The sequence below is a fragment of the Oryctolagus cuniculus genome, chromosome 13, assembly GCF_051225735.1.
Source record: "Oryctolagus cuniculus isolate XC-2025 breed Fujian yellow rabbit chromosome 13, ASM5122573v1, whole genome shotgun sequence".
NCBI lineage: Eukaryota > Metazoa > Chordata > Mammalia > Lagomorpha > Leporidae > Oryctolagus > Oryctolagus cuniculus.
In genome coordinates this window covers 110,486,572-110,512,903 of record NC_142879.1, presented here as the reverse complement: position 1 = coordinate 110,512,903, position 26,332 = coordinate 110,486,572, and the positions used below count along the sequence as shown (strand labels likewise).

Sequence of the window (26,332 nt, the reverse complement as noted above, 5' to 3'; positions counted from 1 at the left end):
CACATTCTTTGCACTGGAGTTTTGTCAGGTTCTGTTTCAACAGGAAAATCTGCTCTGGTTGTCAGAATTGGCAAACAGAACCAAAAGGTTACTTGGGGGCTCGGCACCATGGCACAGTAGGTTAATCCTCCACCTTTGGCGCCGGTTCTAGTCCCGGCTGCTCTACTTCCAATCCAGCTCTCTGCTGTGGCCTGGGACAGCAGTGGAAGATGGCCCAAGTCCCTGGGCTCCTGCACCCGCATGGGAGAACAGTTCGAGCCTTGGCTGTTCCACTCCTGGTCCTGCTCCCTGCTGATGGCCTGGGAAAAGCAGCAGGTGATGGCTCAAGTGCTTGTGTCCCTGCCACCCACATGGGAGACCCAGGTGGAGCTCCTGGCTTCTGGCTTTGTCAAGGCTGAGCCCTGGCCATTGTGGCCATTTGGGAAGTGAACCATAAGATGGAAGATCTCTGTTTGTCCCTTCGTCTCTCCCTTTCTCTGTAACTCTGTCAAATACTTTTTTGTCTTTTTAAAAAAGTTCATCTCTAAGAGTCATCGGCAATTAGAATTCATCTGGGTGTTCTCTAGCTTTGACCTGAGCAAGGCAGCCTGTGGTGGCCACAGAGCAAATACCACGGTGGATGTGGGTCGGGGAAAAGGCGGGCGGGGGGAGAAACTGACCATGCTCTGTGGTCCCTAGCTCCTCATACAGGAGACGCCAACGAGGCATGTCCCTGGGCCCTGTGGATGCAGGCTCCCTTTGCTCTCAAAGCTTTCAACCTGGGCAACACGATGGGGAAAACGTGTCCACAGACTCCTCTCAGCCCCAGTCTGAGCACGGACATCTTGATGCACACAGGACAGCAGCCTCTTCTGGCCTCGGCCGGGGTCCTCACACATGCACCTACTGAGGCCGCTCTCGACAAAGGCCGGACACTCGTCTCAACCACCGATCATGGCTGTGCTGATCGGTGTGGCCACGTGGTCACCGTGCCACCTTCCACACCGAATGAACTAGCTGGCTCGTGTCCTGGCTCTGGTTCCTGCCTCTTCCTGCTAGTGCGTCTGGGAGGCATTTGTGACTGCTCCAGTACTTGGGTGCCTGGATGGGTTTGCAGCTCTCAGCTGAGACCCCAGTCCACCGCTGTCCATGGTGAACACCTGAGGGCTCAACTTTCTCTCCACCTCTCAAATAAAAGCTTGTAGAAAATGGATTTGAAAGGTAGGTTTATTTTGGTCTAAGAAAATGTTGAAATCCATGCATGTAACATAGCTTCAAAAACTTGCTGAAAAATGCAGATTGTGACACAACTTTCATGGACTTTAAAACAGCCCTCCTGCCGTCTGTAGCAGCGAGCACGGCCACTCCCCTTCCAGGTGCAAAATTCGGATGGAAACACATCGTTCTGCAGCAGTCTGGTAAAACCGCCGGATTTCAAACAGCACAACAAACTGGTTCTTAATCTGCTTGCATTACTTTTGATAAAAAGACTTTGAGAGGAAATCTGGATGAGAAACATGAGTGCTCTAGATGCAGACATGCGATGTCCACTCAGACTCTTCTCAAGCAGGAGGTCAGGAGGTCCCCACCCAGGAAGCGGCTGGGTTACGGTTCACTGGCGCCGCTGCAGCCGAGTTTCCGCATCCAGGACGGAGCAAAATTCCCCCTTCCTGTGACCTTTCCCTGGCAGACGCGCGCCCGTCCAGAGTGTGTCATTACCAGGTACAGTCCACGTTCTCGCAGTCGGGGAAAACTCACTGAATAGTGGTTGATTTCAGAGAAGTCACCACAAGTGGGCAGAAGTATCAACTTATTTTTTCTTTCATGGTGAATGTTAAAAGCAAGAATTCCCTTTCCCTTTTTACAAACGAGCATCCTTAGAAATGCACGTGCTATTCAGATATATACACTGAGACTGAAGAAATAATCCAGGTGCTTTCAGTGTTGCTAAGTGCAGCAACGGCTAGTCTGGGATTCTGAAACAATGTTTAAATAACTAAACCATGAAGCTACACATCGCAGCTTCCTTTTGTAAAGCTGGGGACTTAACAATAGTTCTTTCCCGTCTTCCCCATCGGCCCCTTGCACCCCATGAAATGTCCCAAGAACTTTCATCAGGGTTCCACATCCCACGGGTTTCTAGCCTCTTAGCAGCATCTTGAGGACTTCCCACTGGAGAGTTGATATTTCATTTTCAAGATCCTCGAACGGAAAGCTGTGTCAAGTTTCTTGCACCTGTATCCACTGGCCTGTGCACCTGCCCGGTCTGTCTCTCTTGCCTCCGAGATGGGGTTGACCAACAGCTCCCATCCTTGGACACAGATCAAGTCTCAGAAGCAAAAGATGGCTGTCCTGGCCACCCCTCTGCTCCACTTTTCTCATTAGTATGCAGCTAATAAAAAGCTTAGTATTGAACACATTGTCTTAAAAAACAACCTTTTTTTGGTTCCATTTTCCATGAAGAGGCAGACAAATTGAGTGTCCATCCACTGGTTCACTCCCCAAATGCCCACAACTGCACTCCATCCTGGCCCCTCCACGTGAGTGACAGGGACCCAAATACCAGAGCCGTCACTGCTGTCTCCTTAGAGCACATTAGCAAGAAGCCAGACCCTTGGCTGTGGGATGTAGGCGTCCCAACCACCAGGCCAAATGCCCGCCCCAGGATCTGAGCTCTTCAGGGGGAGAAGGGACTTGGGACTGCCAGGTGTTTCAAGTGAGACGGCCACAGAGCAGAGGCCCACTCCTTACAGCGGTCCCCTCTGGAGATGGGAGAGGTGGAAAGGCGAGTGTCGGGCTCTCTGCTGCAAGCTCACACGGAGGCAGCAAGGGGACAGGGAGCCACACGAAAGTCCTCTGGACCCAGAGAGCTCCACATGGAAGCCAATGCACATGATCATCTGTCCCACAGGAAAAATCCTACTCGGAAAACTGCTATGTGCTGCCCCCTTGATGATCAATACTACTTAAATTCAGCTCTGCTCTCTGTTACATTTTCATCTTGGGCAAGCTCAAGGCATGGGCTGACAGAGAAGGCTTATTTCAGTGGAATCAGAGAATCGCAGTGCCTTGCAAGGACCAGAGAAGGCACGGGGCAGCTCACTACCACCGGGGAGTTTCACCCGTGGCCCCTCGAGCTTGCTGAGCCAAGGCGGGTTCTTCACGTGCTTGCTAGGTTCAGAAAACGCAGTTCAGAGAGTCAGGAATTCCGACTCTAAGGATAAGACTGTGGTAGGGCTAAGACATCACTCTCCTAACGGAAGTCAATTAGAAGAATGCCATAAACGCATTTTTAACCCCATGAGGCAAAGAGAACTGGAAAAAAATGCACAAGTCCCCCGCACAAGTGCCTATGTGATGACGCCTGAGTCATAACTTGTGTGGTTAGTATCAGATGCTCACTCTGTTCGACTGGAGTTGGAAATACAAAAGCATAGAGCATTTACTGCCCTTGGGGGTGTATACAGCATTTTAAAATTTAACCTACTTTCTTCTATTGGAACCTAGAATTGAAAGAGTATAAAGATGACGGGAGGGAGGCGGGCAGAGAGGAGGAAGGGGTGTGTGTACCCACACTTGTGTGTACGTGTGTGTGACATGCCCAGGACTGCATGTGCACACACTTGTGTGTGCCTTGGCACACGATGCTGTTCACTGATGCATTCTGAGGCAAGCCTTCAAACGGTACACTAACGAGAACAGGTGGGCCCTGAGTCCTGGCCACACGAGCGTGCGCCTCCCTCTCCTGCACTGGCAACGTTTCAAGCTGGGAGTTCTACCAGCTCTGAAGACAGAGCTCGCCCTGGGGCTTTCCAGTTATGATGTGACAGTTATTCAAAGCTTTGGGGCCAACGTGTGATACTCCCCGCACACACACATGGCCACTGCTCCCCCACGCAGACATCAGTGTGCGCTGTACAGGGTGCAGTCATTACCGCTGGGACAGACCCCAGCAGACCCCACCAGAGGAATTCTTAAATCTGCTGTTGTAAAGTCTGCATGTTATGGGCTCCATTAACATCTTCCTCCCAAGGAGTCCCAGCCGTATAATAACAGAGGTTCTTTAAATTTTAAATACCGCAGGCGTGGATAGCCTTTCACACAGAACAGATGTGAACGCGCAGACGTGACACTGGGCAGTCACTGACGGCCCTGAACACGTAGGCTCCAGAAGTGGACACTCAGACTCTGCCCGTGGATACGCTGATGGCCTCTCAGCCAGGTCCATACTTCTCACTGCATGTGCCGTGGGACAAAAGCATCACACTAACACGGGGTTTACCTTCAGCCCAGCAGTGAAGATGCCACTTAGGGACCCACACAGCACATTAGAGAGCCTGGCTCCTGAGCCCAGCTTCCCGCTGATGCACACCCTGGCAGGCAGCAGAGAGGGCGCAAGTGCTTGGGTCCCCGACACCCACTGGGAGACCTGGGTGGAGTTCCCGTGTCCTGGATTCAGCCTGGCCCGCCCCTAGCTATCGCGGGCATTTGAGGATGGAAGACCTGTCTCTGCCTCTCTAAACGAATGAACAAATGAATGAATGAATGAGACAGCTGGGCAGGCGACAGCAGTGCCCCGGGGCTCCTGGTGGAGGAGCCCTTTCTGCCTGGCTCTTGCAGGGACGGCCCCCAACACCATCCCCCGTTTCCTGCTCCTACTCCCAGTCTTCTCTGCACTGAGCCTCGACAGTGCCGTCGCCTAAGACAGCATCTGTACTCGGTTAGCTGCAAACAGCTCCCTTGTAAAAGCTAAACATAGCGCAGCTCAAGACAAACAAACAAGCAGGGCTGAGATGCCGCTGCTTTCCTGTGTCAGGTAAACAAATAATCTCTATTTTGGGAAAACAAAGAACTATGGCTCTGTTCCAATAATGTGTTCAAAGGTAGCCAAGCCACAGGCGGCTTTGTCCTTCAAGAGTCCAGCCGGTCTGATTACTTGGAGAGACTCCTGGTGTCAGGGCTCATTTCTCTCCAGCCTGACATGATCAGTGTCACTGTCAACGCCTGGAGGTATTTTCAGTGGCCAGAGCCTGTGTGTGCGTACGTGAGTATGTGTATGAGTGCACACATCCATGCATGTGTGTGCGTACATCAGTACGTGTGTACATGTGCACATGCGTGCCCTCACACTTCTGGCTTCTACAGCTAGAGGCGAGGGATGGCGTTCAGCATCCCACAATGCACAAACAGCGCCTACAACCAAGAGCTGCACAATGCAAACTGAGTTTGTCCAGACCTGAACCCCTGCTCGAGGAGCAGCCGAGGTCGCTGCGGGTCAGTGTGCCAGGGAACCAGGGGACAGCCCACCTGCAGCCGACAGGGCCAGGCTGCAGCTCCCCCTGCTCGCTTGGTGTGCAGGACCCACACCCACGTTCCTCGGCCTGACCCCGCTGATGGAAGCAAGGAGGCCGAGACTCTGTTCCCGGCTCTGACATCTGTTTGCTATGTGGTCTTGCAAACGGCCCAACCTCCCAATGTTCAGAGCGAAAGGAGGTATTTGGGGAAAACGACGTCTGCGTCAGCTTTCAGTCTTACCCATAAAGCTGAGCTACCTCGGAATGTAGCTGTGAATTCAGGTTCCAAACAGACCCTGGCGTCGACAGCAAGAAACCAAGACAGCCAGCAAACCGAGCGCGTGCCCCCTGGCAGTGCAGCGTGAGGTGGAGTTCTTGTCTTGACAGCGTCTACACAGCCGTGTTCCATCAGAGCCGTCTACCAGGCTCACGGAAGGTCACACGTGCTTGTGCACTGTGGAGGGTGAGCAGACACGGAATACCACTCACACTCATCGTTTCTTACAGCGTTAAGTGGCGGCCTTCACCCAGGAGGCTACAATCACCGCGCCAACATCTGCATGACAACATCCCTGCTTCCGAGTCGTTATCACCTATGCTGGGCTACCCATCGTCACAACCTCCTTCTGAAACAACCCAACTCTGCGTTTCAGCCGTCCTCAGGTAACCCTCCGAGTGGCTTCCGGGCGGTGGGAGGCCAAGGTTCCAGAGGCTGCAGCAGGCCAAGTGCCCGGCTGTGGAAGCTTCCAGAGCACGGGCTCCTGGGTGGAGACCTGGCCAAACACGGGAGACCGGCTGGAAAGCGTGTACTTGGAGGAAGTGCCGAGTCGCGGGAATCGGGCGAGGGAAGCAAGCTCAGCTGGGGGAGTTTACTAAAGCAAACGGAGTCCCTTCCAGGTGGATGCTGATGCCGTAAACACCCCCCCCTCCCCAACACACACACACACACATACACACACACACACATCCCTGGGATTACGCACGCAGAGCAGCTGCAGCCCCCTGACTTCCCCAACGCTCCTCTCCATGCCTCATTGCACTTGGGTCAGATCCCTCGTTACAAGCTCCTGAAGCATCATTTAACAGTGACTTCGGCAGTTTGCTCAGGGCACCGAGGCAACCCACAGCCGCTGAAGTGTGTGCGTTCCGGGCCCTGGGCGTGCACCAGCGGGCCGAGCTGGCCCCTCTGGGTTCCGGGCGGGCCGAGAATGCACGGTGCCCAGTTCGCAGAAGGCGCTGCTGCTGGAGCTCAAGGGGCTGCAGGAGCCGGTCGAGGGCTTCCGCATGACGTCGGTGGACGAGGGTGACCTGCACAACTGGGAGGTGGCCATCTTCGGGCCGCCCAACACCTACTACGAAGGCGGCTACTTCAAGGCTCGGTTCAAGTTCCCCCTGGATTACCCATACTCCCGCCGGCCTTCCGCTTCCTGACCAAGATGTGGCACCCGAACATCTATGAGACAGGGGACGTGTGCATCTCCATCCTGCACCCCCCGAGTGGGGAGCGAGCGCCCTCCGAGCCCTGGAACCCCACACAGAGCGTGAGGACCATCCTCCTGAGCGTGATCTCTGCTCAACAAGCCCAACACCTTCTTGCCAGCCAACGTGGACGCGTCCGTGACATACAGGAAGTGGAAGGAGAGCAAGGGGAGGGACCGGGAGGACACAGACATCATCCGGCAGCAGGTGCTGGAGACCAAGGTGGACGCGGAGTGGGACGGCGTGAAGGTGCCCACCACGCTGGCGCCCGACAAGGGCGCCGACCTGTTCTACGACGACTACTACAAGGATGCGGACGCCGAGGCCGAGAGCTGCTTCAGGGACGAGGACTTGGACTGGGGCGCGGAGGAGTCCTGACCCGCGCCCACCCCGCCCCGCCCCGCCCCGGGGAATAAACTGCAGCGCCTGAGCCGTGGTGTCGGCACCGAAAAAAAAAAAAAAAGGGGGACCCGTGTGGGTCTCCTGTTATAGATCACAGGTCTGCTAGAGGCTGGCGCTCCATGAAAAATCAAAAGCCACTTCGCAGGAGACACACCTGCTTCACATTCAACACATTCACATCACGGAACCAAAGATGTGTCTGGAACACTTAGAAGGAAAGAAAATTGTCCACGGAACTAAGATAAATGACAGCCCACAGCTTTACGATAAATTACTTCTGCTTCTATTTCCAAGATAAATTACTCCGCTTCTATTTTCAATTTTGGGAGCCTCTTAACTTTAAAGGTTAAAAACAGAAGTCCAGGTAACAAATTCTTCCAATCAGATAAGGAAGTGCTCAGCTCTCCCACCTACAATGGGATTAAAACACGCGAGGCTTTTTGTGGAGGTAACGCTTCCGAGGGCCCAGGAGCTCAGAGGACCGGCTGGGCCCCGTGTTCCCGACAGCCCTAGCTGTGCTCGGTGAACTCCAAGTGGCCATGCAGGTCCCACATCACAGTGGAGCCTCTCGAAGCTGCTGGGAGCAACAGCCACCGGTCTGCACAGGGCGTGGCCGAGTGGGTGGGCCTGAGAGGCCATGCCTAAGGCAAAGTCTGCAGCTGCTACACCCAGGACCAAGGAGAGAAAGGACAGGCTCCTGCTCCATCATAGAGCCAACTGTGGTGACAAGAGTGAGTGCCATTCTACCGGCCTCAAGAGCTCAGAGCCGTGGCAACCAACCCGTCACTGCGAGGCAGACAGAGCTGCACCTCTCCCAGGCCACTGCCGCCCTCACCGGGCACGGCTGAGGCAGGAACTCGTGTGTTTCTGGCTCCCCTGGCTTGGGCCCCATCACTCTGCTGAGCCCCTCTGCGTGGGACACACCTGACGTTTGTCATCCCCGCAAGCCAAGAGCTGATCCCACAGCGTGAGACCCCAGTGCGTCCCGCTTCCTCCAGCCCTACTGCTGGGGTCCTGCAGGGTGTGGTGCGTGCCTGGCCTCCGGTGCCAGTTCCCACCCGGCACTGTGCCTTCCCTGTGGGTCTCCTGGCATTTTAATCAGGCAAAGTCACAGTTGTTGCAGGAGAGCACTCCCAAGAGCTTTAATTAAAGCTGGGAGGATAAATCTGTTTACAGTGTGGCGAACGCTGTCATTAATAAAACATCGGAATAATTAGCGCATTAAGTCCTGCTCTGTGTGTGAAGGGCCACGCTGTGATCTGTGCGAAGTGAGTGGCACATTTGGTCCGAGACAGAAAACAGCACCGGAGCCCGCGCGCCTGGGGCCTGTGGCAGCGCAGGCCACGAGTGTGGCAGGAGCTACGGAGCTCATTTGGTGGGGGCAAAGGCGCGGTTCCAATGGCCTTGGCGGCTCAGGTGCTCGGCTCGTGAGAACCCTGAAAGGTGAGGATCCCACTGCATCAGGGAGGCTCCGATCTGAACCCTCGGTTGCTTAGCCAGAAGCAAAGACAGAACGAGGAGCCGATCTGTGAGGAGGGTACTGAGTGGGCTCTCACGGGGCATCGGATACCCCGGCTTCTGTGCAGGAGCCGGCGGCGGGCGGCCTTCCGCAGGGACTTCCCTGCTCGGGGCGTGGCTCCTGGAGACCACGGGTCTCAGAGGAAGCGATGGATGTTTGCGGGGGCGGGGTGAGGATGCGCGGCTTTCCGTGTCACTCAGTCATTTCCTGGAGAAGACAATGGGCACCAGACGGGCTGCCTTGAAGGAAAGGCCGCTCCGGCACCGCCTGGTTAACTCTGTGCACACAGGGCCGGAAAGGAGGAGAAATGGCGGCGGCACACTCAGGCTGTGTGGGTGCGGTCGCCTGTGGGCCTGTTCCCGTGACTGCGCGCTCAGGCTCAAGGACGCTGGACTTCGAGGGCCATTCACAAGGCACCCAGTCTTCCGAGGCGTCCCAGAGAAGCAGAGCACATGGAACTGTCCCCGCGTGGGTGACAGGATGAGGACAGTGCCCGCCGTGGACACAGGGGGCTCGAGGTGGGCCAGAGGCTGAGTTCTTGTGGCTGTCCTCTTCAAAGGGTCCGGGAGCACAGGCCCAGCCGTCCAGGTCTAGAAACAGCTGGTGTCCAACCAGGCTCAGAGCCTGTGCACCCAAGGAAAAGCGTGAGAAAGGTGGTGATGCCTTAGACGGGCTCGGCTCCCCCAGACATGAGTGACAAGGACAGTGCGCCTGCGGCACGAGGGGTGGCCATGGAGTCCAGGACTTGCGGCCCAGTTTGGCCGTGAGCTGCGGCCTTGGGCACGCGCCAGTGTCTCCAGCTGCACGTTAACAATGGGGATCAGTGTGCCGCTGCTGGACGGTGCTGAGGGTTACAGCACCAGCAGGCCAAGCACGTGGCACAGGCCAGGCCACGTACACGCATTCCCTCTGTGGTCAGTAGTCCACGAACAGCACAGTGTCACTGTGTCAACATCCGCCAGCGGACGCTTCCAGCACGCGCCGGGAGCCCACGTGCCTGTGGCCCCGTGGGTGGAGCGTGGCCAGCTGACCTGCTCTGCGGGTGAAACGCGGCTTGCACAGCCCCACAAGAGCGGCTGTGATTCGGCACGCGCCTCCTGTCCCCATGTCTCAGGACGGCCATGCCCTCTGCCTGGGTTCTGGTCTGAGATGAGGCGCAGACCTGCAGGTGACCCAGTGGCCAGTGACGGGGACAGGGGACAGCAGGAGTGACAGCGGGAGCTCAGGTTTTCTCTGATGGCTCCAGCAGATGGACAGACGGGGTTGGGCAGCTGGAGGGGTTTTTTCTTCTGTGACAACCTCGCATCGTGGGGATGACGTACAGTCCCGTCCCGCTGACAAACACGCACTTAGTCTCCGTGTGCTGAGCGCACAGAGTTGCTGCAGTTGCAATTCTGAGCGTGTACGAGGCCACGGGCCCTGCATTACCGAACGCTGCCCACGTGACCTAGCGCAGAACACGCTTAGCTCTGCACAACACACGCTCTCCTACAGGCACCTGTCAATCACGCCAGACCGCCGGCCGCGTGGGGACGTGGACAGCACGCCACCGTGAGCTACTCTGACACAGGAGAATTCATTTCCCTCCTGACTTCATCTACAGCCGGGCTCAGCCGTCCCGAGGTGGAAGTCCCATCTTTTCTCACGGCGCACACATTTCTCAGTGTTATCTTTCCGAGGTTAGCGCGGGTTCAGTCTCTGCAATAGGCCGTTTCACTTGAAGTATATGTTAAACTAATATTGACCTTTCCAAAGTAAAACAAAATCTGCTATTTATGCTCCCAAGACTGAAACAGCGAGAGCTGTGGAGAGCAGAGGATTAATCATCCCGGGTTTCCTGGCCCAGAAGCACTCGGGAATCCGTCACCCGACGTAGCAGCAGCGGAGCCTCACTCCGCTCCTCCCTGGCGGGGACGCCTGCATGCTGGACAGTCTGTTCCCAGGCTCCGCGGACAGGTGTGGAGGGTTCGAAACAGGCAAACAACACAGGTGAGCGTCAGGTGGGAGTGCGCAGGATGGCTGGGGGTGGGGTGGCTCGGACCCCAACAGATGAGGGGGGTCAGGGTGGGCCTTTGGTTACGGCAGAAACTGGGTGTCAGGGAAGACGAGGCAAAGCTGTGCACACACAGAAAGCAGGCGGCCTGCATGGCGCCCATGGTAGACGCACTGCTGAGACCCCTGTGGGGCGCACCCCCCTCACTCCCCTCCCTGCCCAGCCCTGAGCAGACAGGAAACCTGGCAGCTGGAGTGAAGCCAGCACACAGCTACTGGTGGGTCTGCCTGCAGGGGAGCAGGCACATCCGAGCAGGGAGCAACAGGGAAGGCGAGAGCTCACCGTTGCGGCAACACGGCACATCGGCGCGCGAACTGTGCAGTAGGAGCCCAGTGGCCCCCGCGGTCCCGCAGTGAGTGTCCTGCGGGCACTGGTCTGGGAGCTGCTTCTACTCCACTGTCCTCCCTCAGCCCTGCGAGTGCTGGGCCTTGTTCATCCCTCCACCCATGCCTGTGTCCACACCTGGTCCATACCTTCACCTGCACCTTGTCAGCACCCACACCTGGTCCACACCTGTACCCACACCTGGTCCACACCTGTACCCACACCTGGTCCACACCGCCCCCACACCACGTCCATACCTGTATCCACTCTCGGTAGGAGTCCTCCCCGGGTGTCCACCCGTTCTCGGGGTAGTTCAGCCGGGAGCGCTCTGCAGACCAGTTGGTGCTGTACTGGGAGGAGGCCGTGATCTGGTCGGAATGGATCTCCCCTGACTCCATGCCCAGAGCTTCCATGCACTTGAAATCTGAGGAGAAACGCGTGGTCCATGTCGTCAGAACGCAGGACTGAAACGACTTTCCTGCTAGCCCGGAGGACGAGGAGCTGATCCCTGGGCTCCACACAGACTGCGCCCTGGCTGCCTAGAGCAACATTCCCATGAGCCCACGCGCCCTCGCAGGGATGAGTGATTTCACTCGGGGGCGGGGGGGAGTGGGGGCATCCGAAATTCATCAGGAAGGGATGGCAGTTTGACTCACTTCCCACGCTGAGCGTGTGTGTGCTCCTGACATACGGGCACACAGCAAAAGCTACGGGTAAACAAGATTTACTGTTGGATTATTTCCTGCAGTATCGAATAAAACTTAAAAGTCTCTGTGCACTCACAACTCACCTTCAACAGACAGCGGCTCTTAACTCGGCTTTTGAGCTCCCACCGTGGCGCCAAGGCCACGGCTCCTGACTCCTTCCATTCTCACGCACCTGCCCTGGCCTGGTCGTGACTAGTGACATAAAACACACACATGTGTTCTGACACGCAAGTACCCACTGGGGTAAAGTGAGGAGCACACGGCCCCACAAGCACCACGGTTTCTCGGTGTGACACAGGGAGGCCCCAGCATGGTCGGAACCACGTGAACCCACAGGGCCTCAGGCACTGGCCGCCGGGGACCCAGCACTTGTGAAACGTCAGCCCCGGGTGCAAGGTGAGCAGAGCTCGGGGAGGGGAAGGGTCCACAGTCCCCTGTTCTTGGCCATGATAAGCAAGGCCAGACAGCGCATACAGCACATACAGTGTTGTGTTTTCTCGCTGGCTTCATGTTTTAGCTCAGGTTTGGTATTTGTAATAGAAAATGTATTTATGCACACAAAATCACCCAAATTAAGTACCAACAGGACGGGAAGTCTCACTGGCTTTTCTCTCCCAGGGAGATGTGGCAGGGGAGACACTGGGCTGGGGCTGGGATGGGCCTCCACACCCCCTCCGCGGGGCCTCTCTCCAGAGCCCGGGAGACAGACACAAATGATTTATTCTTTTCCGTTTTATGTGCTTATTTTTTTTAGACCCTTAGTAAAAGAGCTGGGAACCATATAAACGTTGAGGAAAAAGTGAGTTTGCTAATGTAGGGTACAAGACTACATTGCTTTTTCTTTGATGGGAAAGTGAGGCTGAATTTAAAGCTTGCTCCTTGGGTAAGCATCTACGTTTATGCACACAAGGAAGAAAAACACCATGGCTTCCCCGGGGTCTTCCCCAGCCTGGCCGCCTGTCTGCTGCTGCCCCTGGGAACTGCCCTGGCTGGGCTGAGGCAGCGTGGCCTTGCCCCTTCCTCTCCCGTGTCCGGTCTCCCCCCGCAAGGCCAGAGGCTCACAAGCAGGCTCCTTAGTCACAGTCTTAGGAAGAAAACACATAAATGGCTCCTCTCGTAGAGATTTGAATAAGAACATGTGGTAGAGGAAGAGGCGGCCCCGGGGACGCACACTGACCTTCCGCGACGCTGCCCTGCAGGACGCTGTAGTTGGCCGAGAAGCCCTCCTTGGCAATGGCGCTGTCGGTGTAGAACACCATGGACAGGATGCCCGAGGAGGCTCGGATGCGGCCCGGCGTTTTCTGCCCACAGTAGCGTCCGATGTGAGGGCCCACTGGAGGGGGAGAAGAAACACAGAGAATGTCAGTGCATCGTCCACGGCAGCCACGCGGGCAGCTGCCCAGGGACGCAACCCGCAGAACCCACAGAACCCAGGCGGGCTTCCTAGCCCCAGCCAGCCTTCCCCGTTAGTGGACACACACAGAATGCACTGGGTCAGGGGGTGGGATGAAGGGCAGCAGGAGGCAGAGCCAGACCCCCAGAGAGGGACCATCAGCAGGTGGGCTGGGCTGTGGGAGGCACCTTGGCCTTCCCCTCCGGGGCCGAGCCGCGTGTGTGCCAAGCACTGGGGGCTCCCGTGAGGCTGAGGTCACCGAGGCCTCGGGTTTCCTGGCCTTGTCCCTGCACCAGAAGGAAGTCCTGGGTAACTTCAATGTCCTAGGAACCAGAGAGGCCCTGGGGTCAGACCCTGGAGCAGGCAGCCCTGGTCCCTCCTCCTTGTTCTGTAAACATGACAGACCGGGACACGGGACACTGGGTCACGTCCTGCTCGGATACTCGGCGTCTGGACGCTAACTCAGAATCACGGTCACACTCTAACATGTGGACTGCAGCGTGGATGTCGTCCACACAACACAGAAGACGCCACGTCTTTCTGACTCCCCTCCGAAATCTGAGAGGGCCTGGGAGCGAATATAGTCCCCGCGGCGCTGAACCGTTGGGGACAGGGACCCGCCTGCTGGCCTCTGATGAAGGGCTCTGGTCTGCCTTGGCAACCACAAGCGTGAGCTGCCTCGGGGACCGTGGGGCCGGAAGAGGGGTGGGCAGGAGCAGAAGCCCCTGGATTAGCAGAACCTTTCCACCCGTCCGGATCAGATCTGCTTTTCCCACTGAACGCGATGACAGAAGCGTGCCAGGTGGTTTGGGCTGAGGACGCTCTGGTGTGGCCAGTCACCGCTCTGGCACATTTCAACTACGAATTATGCCTCAGCGAGGGGGGGCAGAGCAGGTGACCTGTCCCTGGAGGGAGGGGTCTGCAGGGGGACCTGAAGCTTCAGGCCTGGACGTGTAACTGGGCAGCAAACAGCAGCTGCTGAGGGCTCGAGACGCTTCCTGTGTGACCGCAGAGTGAGCCAGGGGCCCTGGGGACCGGCTCAGCTCCCAGTGACAGTGAACCTGAGCACCTGCTTCAGGGTGCACGCAGCCGCGGCTGACAGGTTTCCGGCTCCTGGCCCGTCTACTCCAAACACACAGATATCTACGCGGAACCAAAGCTGAGCTAGCACAAAACAGGCAGGCTGGGTTTCTGAGACCTCCCGGACGTGTTCAGAGGCCCCTGGCACATCCTGGCCGGCGGCAGGCAGAGCCCTGGCTGCCGACTGCCCTGCAGCTGTGATGCAGGCCTGCCTCTTCCATGACAGCTGGGGGTCTTCACCAGGCTCCTGCTTTGCACATGGCCCTCCCACTCATGCACCACTCTCGTCTTCCCCGTGGAGACCCACGCCGCCTACACACAGGCGTGAAGATAGCTGGCTGGGGCCGCAGACTCCGGTCCCTCCTTGTCTGGTCTTCGATTACGGACGGGGGGCTCAGAGCACACCCCACCACCATCCCCGTCTCCTGCCTTGAAATTCCACCCATGTGGTTTCCTCATTTTCTCCTTGGTTTTTGGCAAACATGGGGCCAGGCCTGTCTCTGCTGCCACAGTCCCTGGCCTGCCCCAGGAGGCGGCCACCCTGGGAAGCGCCGGTCTTCCCTCCGGCATTGCGCGGTTCCTCCAGGGCGGGTGGCTGGGGGCCTCCTTGGAAGCGAACAGAAGGGAACTTGTGTAACGCAGACTGTAATTTCAAGTCTCCATGACTCACTGGTTTATAATGTGCGGGCCACGCTGGGCAAAGCTGCCTCTGTCCTCAGAACCATGCCCGGACAGCAGCCCTCGAGACATGCGGCTGAAAGGCTTTTTCGACTTTAATACAAAGAACTATTGAGCGTTCCTGGACGGCAGTGGGGCCTCGGCTCGGCCACTGATGCAGTATTGATCCGGACTGGGCCTGAGCGGCGGGTGCTCCTGCCTGCCTCGTGCGTGTGCACGCGCGTGCATTCACACGGACACGGCTCACGGGGCTGCTGCTTCCGTGACTGTGCGCCCAAACGCCCAGTAGACAAATGAAAACTGTCGCAGGGTTGGCCTAGGATCCTAGAGCCGCCGCTCGCAAGGTGGGCCGTTGGGGCGCTGCCCCTGCCCAGACAGAGTGGATGGCACAGCCTCCGTGCTCACCCGCTGCTCTGCGGCCGCGGCCACCCTGGCCCAGGATCGGACGCCCGGGCTTCCCGCCACCTCTGAGTATGAGAGAATGATGGTCTGCCGTAGAAAAGCACCTTACGAGAAGGTATTTCGGACAAAGAAGTCAAAAAGGGCACAGAGTGGCCATCTCTGCTTTCCTAGAGTTGACAAGCCTTGTGGTGCCGAGTATCTGGAGAATCAAAATCGGTATTTGCAACTCCAGCTCTTCCCATGCTTCTAGAAGGTTCATTTACATAGAACAGCCAAACAGAGCTCAGCCTGGTGGTGATGGAACTCATTCCTGAGGTTGCTGATATCTGGGGACAAAGGCTGACAACCCCTCAGGCCGAGCTGGCGGCCCCTGCACCTGGGGTGTGGGCTCCACTGGTCAGCACAGGCCCCCACGGGCAGCCGCGCCTGGCTCTCGTCCACAAACCCCAGGCAGACCTCCCGCCCCCCTCCCCGCTGCTGCTCGGGAATCTATGGCCGTTCGAGGCAGGGAGAGAGATGCGTGAGTCACCGGCGCTCGCTCCAGTGCCGAGTCTGGGAGTCAGCTGCTCTCCTACAAAGCCAGTCTCAATCAATGGGCAGCTTTCAATTACTTGCTCATATAATTCAATGTTTATGATAAAATGCAACATAAAATCACTTGACGGCTAAGAGCCTTCAGTGCTGTCTGGCTGCTGCTCTTGGAAAGGCAATCAAAGACTGAAGCGACTGTGTTGGCAGAGGGGGTGGGGTGTGGGCTGGACCAGGATGACAGGAGTGTGCTAGTGCCAGGGACACAAACCCCAGGGGATGCTGTCACCCTGCAGCAGGGTGGGTGGGACAGGTGACGGCCACGGACACCAAGGTGCCCTTGTCCCAAGGCCAGGCTTCCCTGGGGGACCGTGGTGTCACCACGGGGCAGCCGTGAGCCGGGGAACTCCTGGTGGCACCCGCTCCTCGCTCCAGCACAGTGATTCTGCAGAGCCAGCACGCGGCTGCTCGCAGAACCCCGACGTGGGTAACAAACGCGCTTCCGTCTGAAAGGACCCCAGGGAGTCGGCCGTCTGCACCTCCGTAGACGCCACGTGAGCGAAGGCTGCAGATGCGACGGGAGACCGAGGGGACCCACGGTTAAGCTGCGGCATTGTCCTAGCTCCGTTTTCCTGATGATCGGACTGACTACTTGGACCCGCCGTGTTCTGTCTGGGCTAACCTCACCACCCACAGAGGGGCTCCCGCAGGACCACTGCCCGCTGGGTGCTTGGTGACAGCACAAAAGACATCAAGTGCCTTAGCTCAGCGTTTCTTCCCGCAGCATGTCCAGCTCCCCAAACCCAGCCTTCCCGGGCAGCGTCCATGGCTGAGGGACACCCGTCTTCATTTAGGATCCGCTCCCTGCTCCCTCCCTGCACTTGGGAAGGTCCCTGAGTGTTGTTTTTTTTTTTTTTTTTTTTTTTTTTTTAAGATTTATTTATCTATTTGAAAGGCAGAGATAGAGAGAGAGAGGGAGAGACATGGGAGAGAGGGAGAGAGATCTTCCATCTGCTGGTTCACTCCCCACATGGTTACAACAACTGGGGCTGGGCCAGGCTGAAGCCAGGAGCCACATGGGTGCAGGGGCCAACTTACTTGGGCCACGCTCTGCTGCTTTTCCCAGGCCATCAGCAGAGCCAGATCAGAAGTGGGGCAGCTGGAACAGGAACCGCCGCCCATATAGGACGCTGGCGCTGTAGGCGGCTTTGCCCGCTGCGACATAGTGCCAGATGCCCTGTCTCTCTGGAGGTTCACGGCTCTGACTGCAGGCCACTAGGCAGCTCGGGCACACAGCTCGGGCACACAGAACTCCATGGCCCCACCCTGTGCGAATACTTGCCAGTCTGAGCACCTGTCACGTCACCCACACCTCTCCTCTCCTCACTCCTCGCCCTCAACCCTCCCCGGTTCCTCTCTCATTCACATCCAGTGCTTCTCGCCTCCTTGTGTCCCACGCTCACTCCCCTGCAGTGTGCTGTTTACTGCCCGGCACCAAGACAGAACACAAAACCCACAGGGGCCGCCCTCCCTGGTGACTTTGTGACCCAGAGGCAAGGTCAGTGCCTTGCACACAGTAGGTGCTCAGTAAACACCTCACAGATGTGGGAATCTACGGGGGACAGGAGCGGTGTCCGGAATGATGTCTCCGGGGGGTTCAAACTGCCAGAGCTGGGGCTGGTGCTGTGGCACAATGGGCTAAGCCACCACCTGCAGCACCAGCACGCCATATGGGTGCTGGTCTGAGTCCCGCCTCTTGTACTTCCAATCCAGCTCCCTGCTAATGCACCAGGGAAAGCAGTACAAAATGGCCCACGTGCTTGGGCCCCTGCACCCACGTGGGAGACCTGGATGGAGTCCTCGACTCCTGGCTTTGGTCTGGCCCAGCCCCAGCTGTTGCAGCCATTCTGGGGAGTGAACCAGTGGATGGAAGATCTCTCTCTCTCTCTCTCTCTCTCTGCTCTCTCTGTCTCTGTAACCATGCTTTTTGAATAAACAAACAAACCTTTCCATGTCCAGGGAAGAGACTCCCCAGGCACAGAATGACTCTGTATAAATTGGAAACAGCAACACCCCTGCTCCTCCTCTGAGCTCTCACCCGTTTTTCTGCGGTGTAACGGGTGTAACAGGTGCACACCTCATCCACCCCGGGCAATGCACAGAGCAGAGCAGCCCGCAGCAAAGCTCGTGTGGGCTCAGTCCCACCACAGGAGCGGCTGTGGGCTCTGCCTTTCCAGCCCGGCCTGCTGTCCTGTGCCGTGGGTGACCGGGCTGGGCCAGGCCCGGTGGGTGCTGGGTGGCCAGGCCTGTTGCAGCCCAGCTGTCCTTCTGAGCTGCTCCGTAAGTGACGCATGCGCCAGGACACTCCGGGACCCCAGCGCCCTCCCCGGGCCTCTCCCCGCTCCTCACCGTCGGGGAAGCCGTCCCAGATCTCCAGCCGGTCGTAGCGGCAGAACATCCCCCCGGGGGGGTTGGAGTCCGGTTCCAGGTCGAAGCTTTCAAACTCCAGGATGATCTCCGACATCTTCGGAGCGAAGATGATGTAAGTGCACTCCAGGCTGTTGGGGTATTTCTCGGGGAACCCGGGGGACTTAATCACGCCGCTGGGGCTCGTGTAGTTCTGGGAGCACTCAGGACCTGGGAGCGGGAAGGAAGAGGGACAGCATGAAAACCCCACCAGGCCGCCCGGCGGGGGCCGCCTCTCTCAGAGCAGCCATTGCCGTGGCCACAGCCCCGGGCAGGCGGGGTTCATGCTTTTGTTTGAGCAAATCATGTTCAGATTTATTGCATCCACGTTGGTTTCCCACTTGTGAGGAACAATTTCAATACTTGTGCTGTGGCAGGGAAAATACAGAATCGCAGGGGAGCAGCCCGCGGAGTCTCCACGGGCCCCAGTGCGGCCATTAGAGCGGTTTACTGGTGGAAGAGAGCGTTTCCAGAGGCCGGGGAGCGAACCGGAGGAGGGGCTGGGTCTCAGGTTCCCACCCCCACGACTCCGTGATGGCCAGATGTGACCCGTGTCTGACAAACGAGATGTGAAAGGCAACTCCAGCGTGCAGCGGGGTGAGTGACCCCCTGGGTGCCGTGTTGACACAGCTGCGTGGTGAAGCGGCTTCGGCGAGGGCTCCACGCACCGCGGCTGCCGCCACCTGCCGCCATCACGGACATCCAGACATCCCAAGTTCAGCCTGTCGAGAGCGTGTGCCAAGGACGAGTTAAAGGACCACTCACGCGAGACGGCACCGTGTGACAAGACGGGCATGGGTGTGCCTGCAGCTGCTGCAGGGGACTATTGGGGGATTCGCTACACAACCAGAATGCGGCCCACCCCCAGCCCCAGTTTCCAGATGGCCGCGGGAAAGGCTCTCCGAGGACTGGGCGTGCTTTGGCCCCTCTAAATCCCGGCACTGCACCTGAATGTGATCGGTTCAGAAATTCTCACCTCGACTCGCGGCTCTGGGAACAGTGGGGAGGGCTCGGTGTCGGGAGCAAGGCCCTGCAAGGCTGTTCTGAGCCGAGGCCTCGCCCATAGTGTCAGACCGCCCTGGGTGACGTCTCAGGCAGTGAGAGTGAGCTCAAGGAGCAGCTGTCTGCAGCGGCCAAGGTCAGCGGGAGCCCCCCAGAGCACCTGCGCTGCCACCCGACGTGTGCGTCACACACCCACACGCACCTGCTCTGCGAAGCCTCCCAGACCTCCTCAGGTGGGGCTCAGCTGCACCACGAATGGTTACAAAGTGGCTAACATCAGTTAACTAGGGGGCGCCTCCCGAGGGGAGGGGGCTGGGGCTGGGTGTGCAAAGAGGAGAGTACCAGCTGCACCAGCGAGACGCCCTGCCCCCTCCCACCAAGACAGGTTCTCCTGCCGATTCTCCCTGGTCCTCACAGTGGCCTGGGCCAGCTGCTGCGTTCAGATGACGACACCTGGGCTGTGAGCGCGCATACGCAGGGCTGCTGGGCCCCAGCCAGGGCCCTGTCCTGGAGCAGAGTGAGAGGGTGAGAGCTACCGCAGGTGGGCAGTGCGCGGGACGCCGGCACCCAGGCTCTTTTATTATTATTATTATTTTATTTTATTTTTATTAACTCGAGAGACATACAGAGATCTCTCCTGTCTGGTTCACTCTCTAAATGCCGGGAACAGCCGGAGGCTGAGAGCTGAGATCTCCATCTGGGTCTCCCAGGTGGGTGGCAGGGACCCGGGTACCCGGTCCCTCACCGGCTGCCTCCCAGCGTGCACATCAGCAGGGAGCTGGAGTCAGAGTGGAGCTGGGACTTGAGCCAGGCCCTCCAGTGTGGGATGCGGGCAACTTAACCCCCGGCCCCGCACCTCCAGGGGTTGCATCCTGACCTAGCAGGTGCTGGAGAAGCCGTGCACAGGATGAAGTAACAGGGGAGAAAGGCACCACTGGGGCCTACTACTTGGCACACGGTGGTGGCCACGAAAGGAAGCCATGACTCTGGGACCTGTGGGTGACAACAGGAGAGGAGAAGCCACGATGGGCCTGGGAAGTGAGGAAGAGAGGGGGCAGAGGGGGCTTCGTATGCCCAGGAGGGCGCAAGGGCGCAGGACAGGCGCGATACAGCGGGGACAGCAGACACACTGGGAGGCGAGGGCTCCCGGTGACCCAGGGACAGGTGGTGCCCTCTGCAGCCCTCTTCAGTCCCCTGAGAAACACTGCAGACGAAAGCCACCCTCAGCCCCTCTCCCGAGACCGCCAGCCCCAGTGGTGCCACACGCAGGGCCATGCGTACACACAGGATCACGGGTTCACGTGGATACCACGGGCACGTCTGGGGAGGGCTCTCTCCTGTGTGTCTCCCGGCCAAGCAAGCACGCTGTGTGCTGCTGGCCCTGACAGTCTCAGGCTTTGGACACCGGTGTGGGGGACCTTTTCCATCAACAAGTGCTCGCGTGTGTGCTCGCTCTCTCCCCCTCCCCCTCCCCTGTTCTAGGACAGCACACTGAAATCCCCAGCCTCTGTCTCCAGACTGGCCCCTGCCCCTGCGCCTGCCCCAGCAGTGCTGAGTGACATCCAGGCTGGGGACAGCAGAGCAGGCACGCACAGGCTGCAGCTGCCAGTGCCGGCCTCCAGACACACGCTGTTTACTTGATGGACGGGTGTGTTGATTCTCCAGGCTGGGGCCAGGAGCTGTCAGACCCTGTCCCACCCTAGCTCGCCCACGGATCACAGGAGCCCCCGGCCGCCCTCCTTGAACTAACAGCCTCTCCCTGAACCTCCTCCCCTGCATTGAGGGCGGGGTCTCTGCGGCCCCATGGGATCTGGGCCTCACGACCCCTGAGGTCATTTGTCTCCTCCACAGACAACATCTTGGTGTCCAGGCTGCCTCGAGGGCTTTTCCAGGGACTGCAGCCCTGAGCAAGGGTCACTGCTTGTCCCCTCTGCACCACAAGTGCCCAGCAGAGCCCGGTGTTGCTGACCTGCCCACGGGGGCAGGGCCTGCCTGTGAGCTGAGCACGCACCCTGTGGCCCCAGCTCCCACCTGTAGGAACCTTCGCCTCTGACCCTGTGAGGGCCTGGGATTCACTGGTGCCCATGGCTCCTTGCTCTGCCGCCCGGGGTCAGTGGTGGCCTTGCTGTGCGCCGGGCAGGCAGACCCAGGTTCTGGGGACTCTGCGACGCCACCCTCGGCACCGCTGCTCTGCTCCTTCCACCAAGAGCCACAGAGACCTCATGGCTTGGCTTTCCTGGGGATGACCGGCTCTGACTCGGTGGGGGGGGGAGGGGGGGCAGAAGAGGAGCTGGACACAGGTGGGTTCAAGGTGAGGGGAGCAAGTGTGTTTTTAACAGAGAAACCAAACTGCAAACACCACTAAGCTGACACCGGGTCAGACCAGTCTGTGCTGCTGTCACTCACTCACCTCTCTTGTAAATCTCGTAGCGGATGGAGAACCCTGCGCCGTGCGTCTCGTAGTCTGAGACAAACCTGACGAAGAGGAAGGGCCCCGAGGACACGACGGGCGGTGGGGCGATCTTCCCGCAGAACTTGCCCGCTGGACGCCCGTGCTCGCTCTCCCCGTCGATGACCTCCACGTAGTCGTACCTGGCGGGGAAACAGGGAGGCGCGTTAGCTGCTGGACCGAGAGGTTAGCATCGCCCAGGGCACCAGGCTGTCCTCATTTGCTCCTGCCTCACACGGCGGGAAAACCTTCCAGATGCAAGGATCTGCGTGGACATCCAGCAGCTTGGAGCCCTTACGCCTGTGCACAGCGCCAGACGGCGACCTGCAGCGCGATCCTCCGGGAGTCACTGTGTCCTCTGCCTGTGGCTGTGCGTGTCAGAGCACGAAGCCGCGGGGTCCTTCTCTGAACCCGTCACCAGCAACACCTCTACGTGAGCGATCCTCTACGTGTGTGGCCGCAGAGCGACACACAGGCTTGCTGTTCCCCCCAAGATTTCCCAGAAGAGACCCCCGGGGCACACGTCCAGGAGTCCCATCTCAGGCCAAACCCCTCAACAGCACGTGGCTCAAGAACACCACTCTCCTCCAAAAACAGAAGCTTATTTACAAATGGAACAGAACAGGCCCCGGCCTATGCCCACCCCCGAGGGAAACGGCCGCGGCGATGCAGTTCACAGAAGAACCAGGGTTAACCATGGCTCGCGAGGAGACAGGTGGGGAAGGGAGCGGTGACCGAGGTGACCGGTGTGCGGGCCTCCCTCATCCTCAGCAGCCGGGGAGCAGCTCCCGAGCCCCCACGTGCCCAGGAGGGAAGGAGCTCTGGTTCCCCGGGGCCACACTCGCGCTCTCCTCTCTTCTGCTGGCCGCATCCCCGGGAGCCAGACTCTGGCTGGTCTCCCGCTTTCTCGTGGAAGCATCCCAGAGCACCCACCCGGCATCTCTGCCTCATGTCCGTGTTTCGCTTGGCTCAAGATTCCAAGGAGAGCTCAGTTTGAGGAACGGCTAATGTGTGGCAGTGACGTGAACTCTGGCAACTTCACAGCAGCCCCCACGACGCCCAGTGCCACCTCCAGCGGCCGCTCTCAGGCACGACTGGTGTTCACAGGGGACGTCCCCAGCCCCACCTGTCAAGGCCCTGTGCCCGCCCTGTGTGCACCAAGAAGACAATGAAGCCAAGCCCGCCAGGGCTAAGCAGTAAGACTCACGAGCTCCTGCCCTTGCCAGGCCTCCCTGCTGATGCTAGGGTCCCCTGGAAACACTCAGGGGGACCACTCAGCTCCCAAGACCCGGGGAACAGGGGGAAGGGGAGTGAAGGAGAGGGCTGGCACTGTGGCACGGCAGGTCAAACCACCCCCTGCAACGTGGGATCCCATAGGAGTGCTGGTCGAGAACTGGGTGCTGCTTCTCCACCAGCTCCCTGCTAATGCACCTGGGAAAGCAGGGGGAAGGTGTGAGAGGCCCAGATGGAGTTCCAGGCCCCTGGCTTGGGCCTGGCCCGGCCTGAGCCTCACAACCATTTGGGAAGTGAACCAGTGGATGGAAGATCGATCTATCTCTCTCTCTTCCTCCCTCCCTCCCTCTCTCCCTCTTCCTCTCCCTCCGTGTCACTCTGCCTTTCAGATACATGTTAAAAACTAAATTAAAAAAAAAAAAGGAGAAGAGGAGGAGGAGGAAGAAGAGAAGAAAAAGGGGAGGAGGGAAAAGAAGAGGAGGAAGGAGAAGAGGAAGAGGAGGGGGGAAGGGGAGGAGGGGGAGGGGAAGGGGGGGCATGAAAGGGAGAGCTTTCCGTTGAAAACCGGTGCCAGCCTCTACGGCCCACAGGGCAGCTGGGAGCAGCGACATCTGTCTGCAGCTCCTGGCCACCCCTCCCTGGTCTCTTACCACGGGGCTGGGATCTGACCCGCGTCCTACCCGGCTGGGACATGGGCTGAACAGTAAGAGCCCACAGTCCAGTGCGCGTCGCCTTCCACGCACACTCCGGGCAGGGGCCAGGCTTCCCGCGGGACCCAGGGCAGGTCGGCAAGGACGGCGTCCTCCCAGGTAGCGGCGGCTCTGCTGCTCCAGCGCAGCGAGCGGCCGGGGAAGGCGCTGGCGTCCAATTCAGACACGCTCAGTAGTAAGGCGGGCTCTCTTGTGGTCCTGGTAAAAGCTATTTTTAACTTTTGTGTGTGGGGCGGCGAGGACTGGAATCCCTTCCCAGGCAGAGATGAGCCGCTGCGTAGTTCAATGCCAATTTCAGGAATGTGCAGTACTGGGGCGACAGAGCCGCCGTGCACTGCTGTCCTCCAGTGCTGGCTTTCAGGGCGCCCTCCTGCAGCCCCGGGAGCAGGCGCCCTGCACAGGTGCTGCAGGGAACGCGCCCCGCCTGCCAGCCTCCCCTCCCTAGAGACAGGCTGGGTCGCCCAGCAACGCAGCCAGCCCAGGAAGCTCAGTTTGCAGACTTCTGCCCGCAGCCGGCCGCACGCCGGCCTGTCCTGCTGAGGGCAAGGACAAAGGCACCTGTGGGACTCTCATGGGGAACGGCCTTGCCCCCGCAGTGGCCGGAGAGCCAGGGTAGTGTCCAAGGAACCTGGCTGCGAAGAAGGATCCCCACTCTGGGAAAAAAGCGCTCTGAGGGGCGAGGGGGCCATGCTCGTGTGTACTGAAATACCGCCCACACCCCACAAAAACGGGCAGCCTTTATGGTTAGACAAACTCTATCACAAAACAACTGAGAAGGGACAAAATTGCTGGTTTGAGGTTATGCAAATTTCTCAAGGAGGCCTCTGCTGGGGCTCCCTCCCCACACCCCACCCAGCCCAGGACAGGGCAGGAACTCCGCATTCGAGCCCTGTTAGGAACCTTGAGTTGGGCTTCCTGTAAGAGAAGTAAAAGAATAAAGCTTTCCTTCTAAGAATTCTAGAAAGGATTTGCCTGGAGATTATGCTTTTCCTCGGCAAAGTTTGAGTTACGGCTTTAGGAAAATGGCCCAGCCGGGGGAAGAGAGGTGGGAGAACGAGAAATGAACTCGGTCACCCGAGTGCAGGTGCACAGAGCCGAGCCAGGGGCTGCACTGGCGTCTGCGGGGGACCCTGTGAGAGGAGCCTCACCCCATGCTAACGAAGCCCCCGCCCCAGCTTCTGCAAACCCCCCACTCCGCCCGGGGACCTCAGAGGGTAAAATCTTTTACCTCCTAGTCAGCGGCTCTACCCTCACAAGCACAATCGTAATAGACAAATGTGACACCAGCAGCGTAAGCCAGAGGGAGAGGCACCGGCCGCTAATGTGACTTTCACCTGCACCAGCGTGTGCTGTGGAGTTCGCGGTGCCCACAGGGATCCCAGCCGAGAAACCTGCGACTGACTGCTGCCACTGTCCAGGAAGTACCCACGGAGGGAGAGTCCTCCAAAGGCAGCAGGCAGAAGATCTGGGCTGGGAGGAGGCACGGCTGCGCGAGTGCTCGCCCGCTAACCGTGCAGGCTGGCAGAGCTCTGAACAAGAGCCACGAAGCGATTCACTGTGTGGCCCAGCCTCCCACTGAGGAAAGCAGCTTTCTAGAAATCTACGCCAAGGAGATTATCCGGGACCATGTCCAATGCACATGCATAGCATGGGGCATTATTCAGCTGTCTTTACGTAGGGTAGGAAAGACGTTTATGAAAAAACAAGTGGAAACCAGAATGGAAAACACTGTCTCCAGTCTGTTTCCAGTTCTTACTCACATGTGGAAGGACTTGGAGGAGCCTGGGCACTGAGGCAGGTTCCTGACTCCCTGCTGTGCCCTTTAGACTTTCAGATGCCACACAGTCAGAGGAGCCACTCTGGACCGCATGGGCTGCTTGCATACACAGTAGTTCATCCACTTCTGTTCTCCTTGCTACAATTTTGTATTTCGTGTCAGGAAACACTATCTTTATGATGTCTTATTTGAAAGTAAATCAAAGACGTCACCTATTTTTTTAAACCACTGGATCAATGAAACTCTGATTATTTTTTCGGGGGGGTGGGGACCAGAAAGTCAAAATGAATTGCACTTTATCTCAGACTCAGCGACACTGTCAGGAACACGTGACACCACCCAGTCATTTCCATGCTACCATTCCAAAGTGCTCCCCGTGTATCCCGTACCTCAGTCTCTGCAGTGGTCTTGGACAGTGGGGAGTAGCTGGCACCAGCCCAGGAGGGACCCAGAGCTGCGGAAGCTTTGGGCAACAGACGCACACCAGGGGATTTGCATTGTGGGAAAACTTGATTCCGATATCTGTTCATTTTTAGAAATTCTTACTTTTATTTATTTGAGAGACAGAGATACAGAAAGCAAGCAACAGAGATCTGCCAGCCTCTGGTTCAGTCCCCAGATGCCCATAGCAGCCAGGGTTGGGCCAGGCTGAAGCCAGGAACCCAGAACTCCATCTAGGTCTCCCAGGTGGGTGGCAGGGACCCAGGCAAGGAGAAGTCACCTGCTGCCTCCCAAGGTGTGTGTGAGCGAGAAGCCGACTGGAAGGAGAGCTGGGACTCAAATCCAGGCGCTTTGACACAGGGCGCAGGAGCCCAGGCAGCACCGAAACCCAGGCCGAACGCCCGCCCTCCGGGCTT

General features: G+C 58.3%; 1 protein-coding gene and 1 pseudogene across 1 annotated transcript in view; one reads left to right on the top strand and one right to left on the bottom strand.

Moving 5' to 3' along the window:
* NRP1 (neuropilin 1) overlaps positions 1-26,332 on the bottom strand; it is a 109,456-nt gene that overhangs the window by 34,578 nt on the left and 48,546 nt on the right. The window contains exons 3-6 of the mRNA XM_051833422.3: positions 21,717-21,898; positions 18,248-18,475; positions 12,935-13,090; positions 11,308-11,474 (exon numbers count right to left, since the gene is read on the bottom strand). Of these exons, the coding sequence (XP_051689382.3) occupies positions 11,308-11,474; positions 12,935-13,090; positions 18,248-18,475; positions 21,717-21,898 (733 nt within the window). The remainder of the gene's footprint in view (positions 1-11,307; positions 11,475-12,934; positions 13,091-18,247; positions 18,476-21,716; positions 21,899-26,332) is intronic.
* On the top strand, positions 4,961-7,182 carry LOC103352369 (ubiquitin-conjugating enzyme E2 R1 pseudogene; annotated as a pseudogene).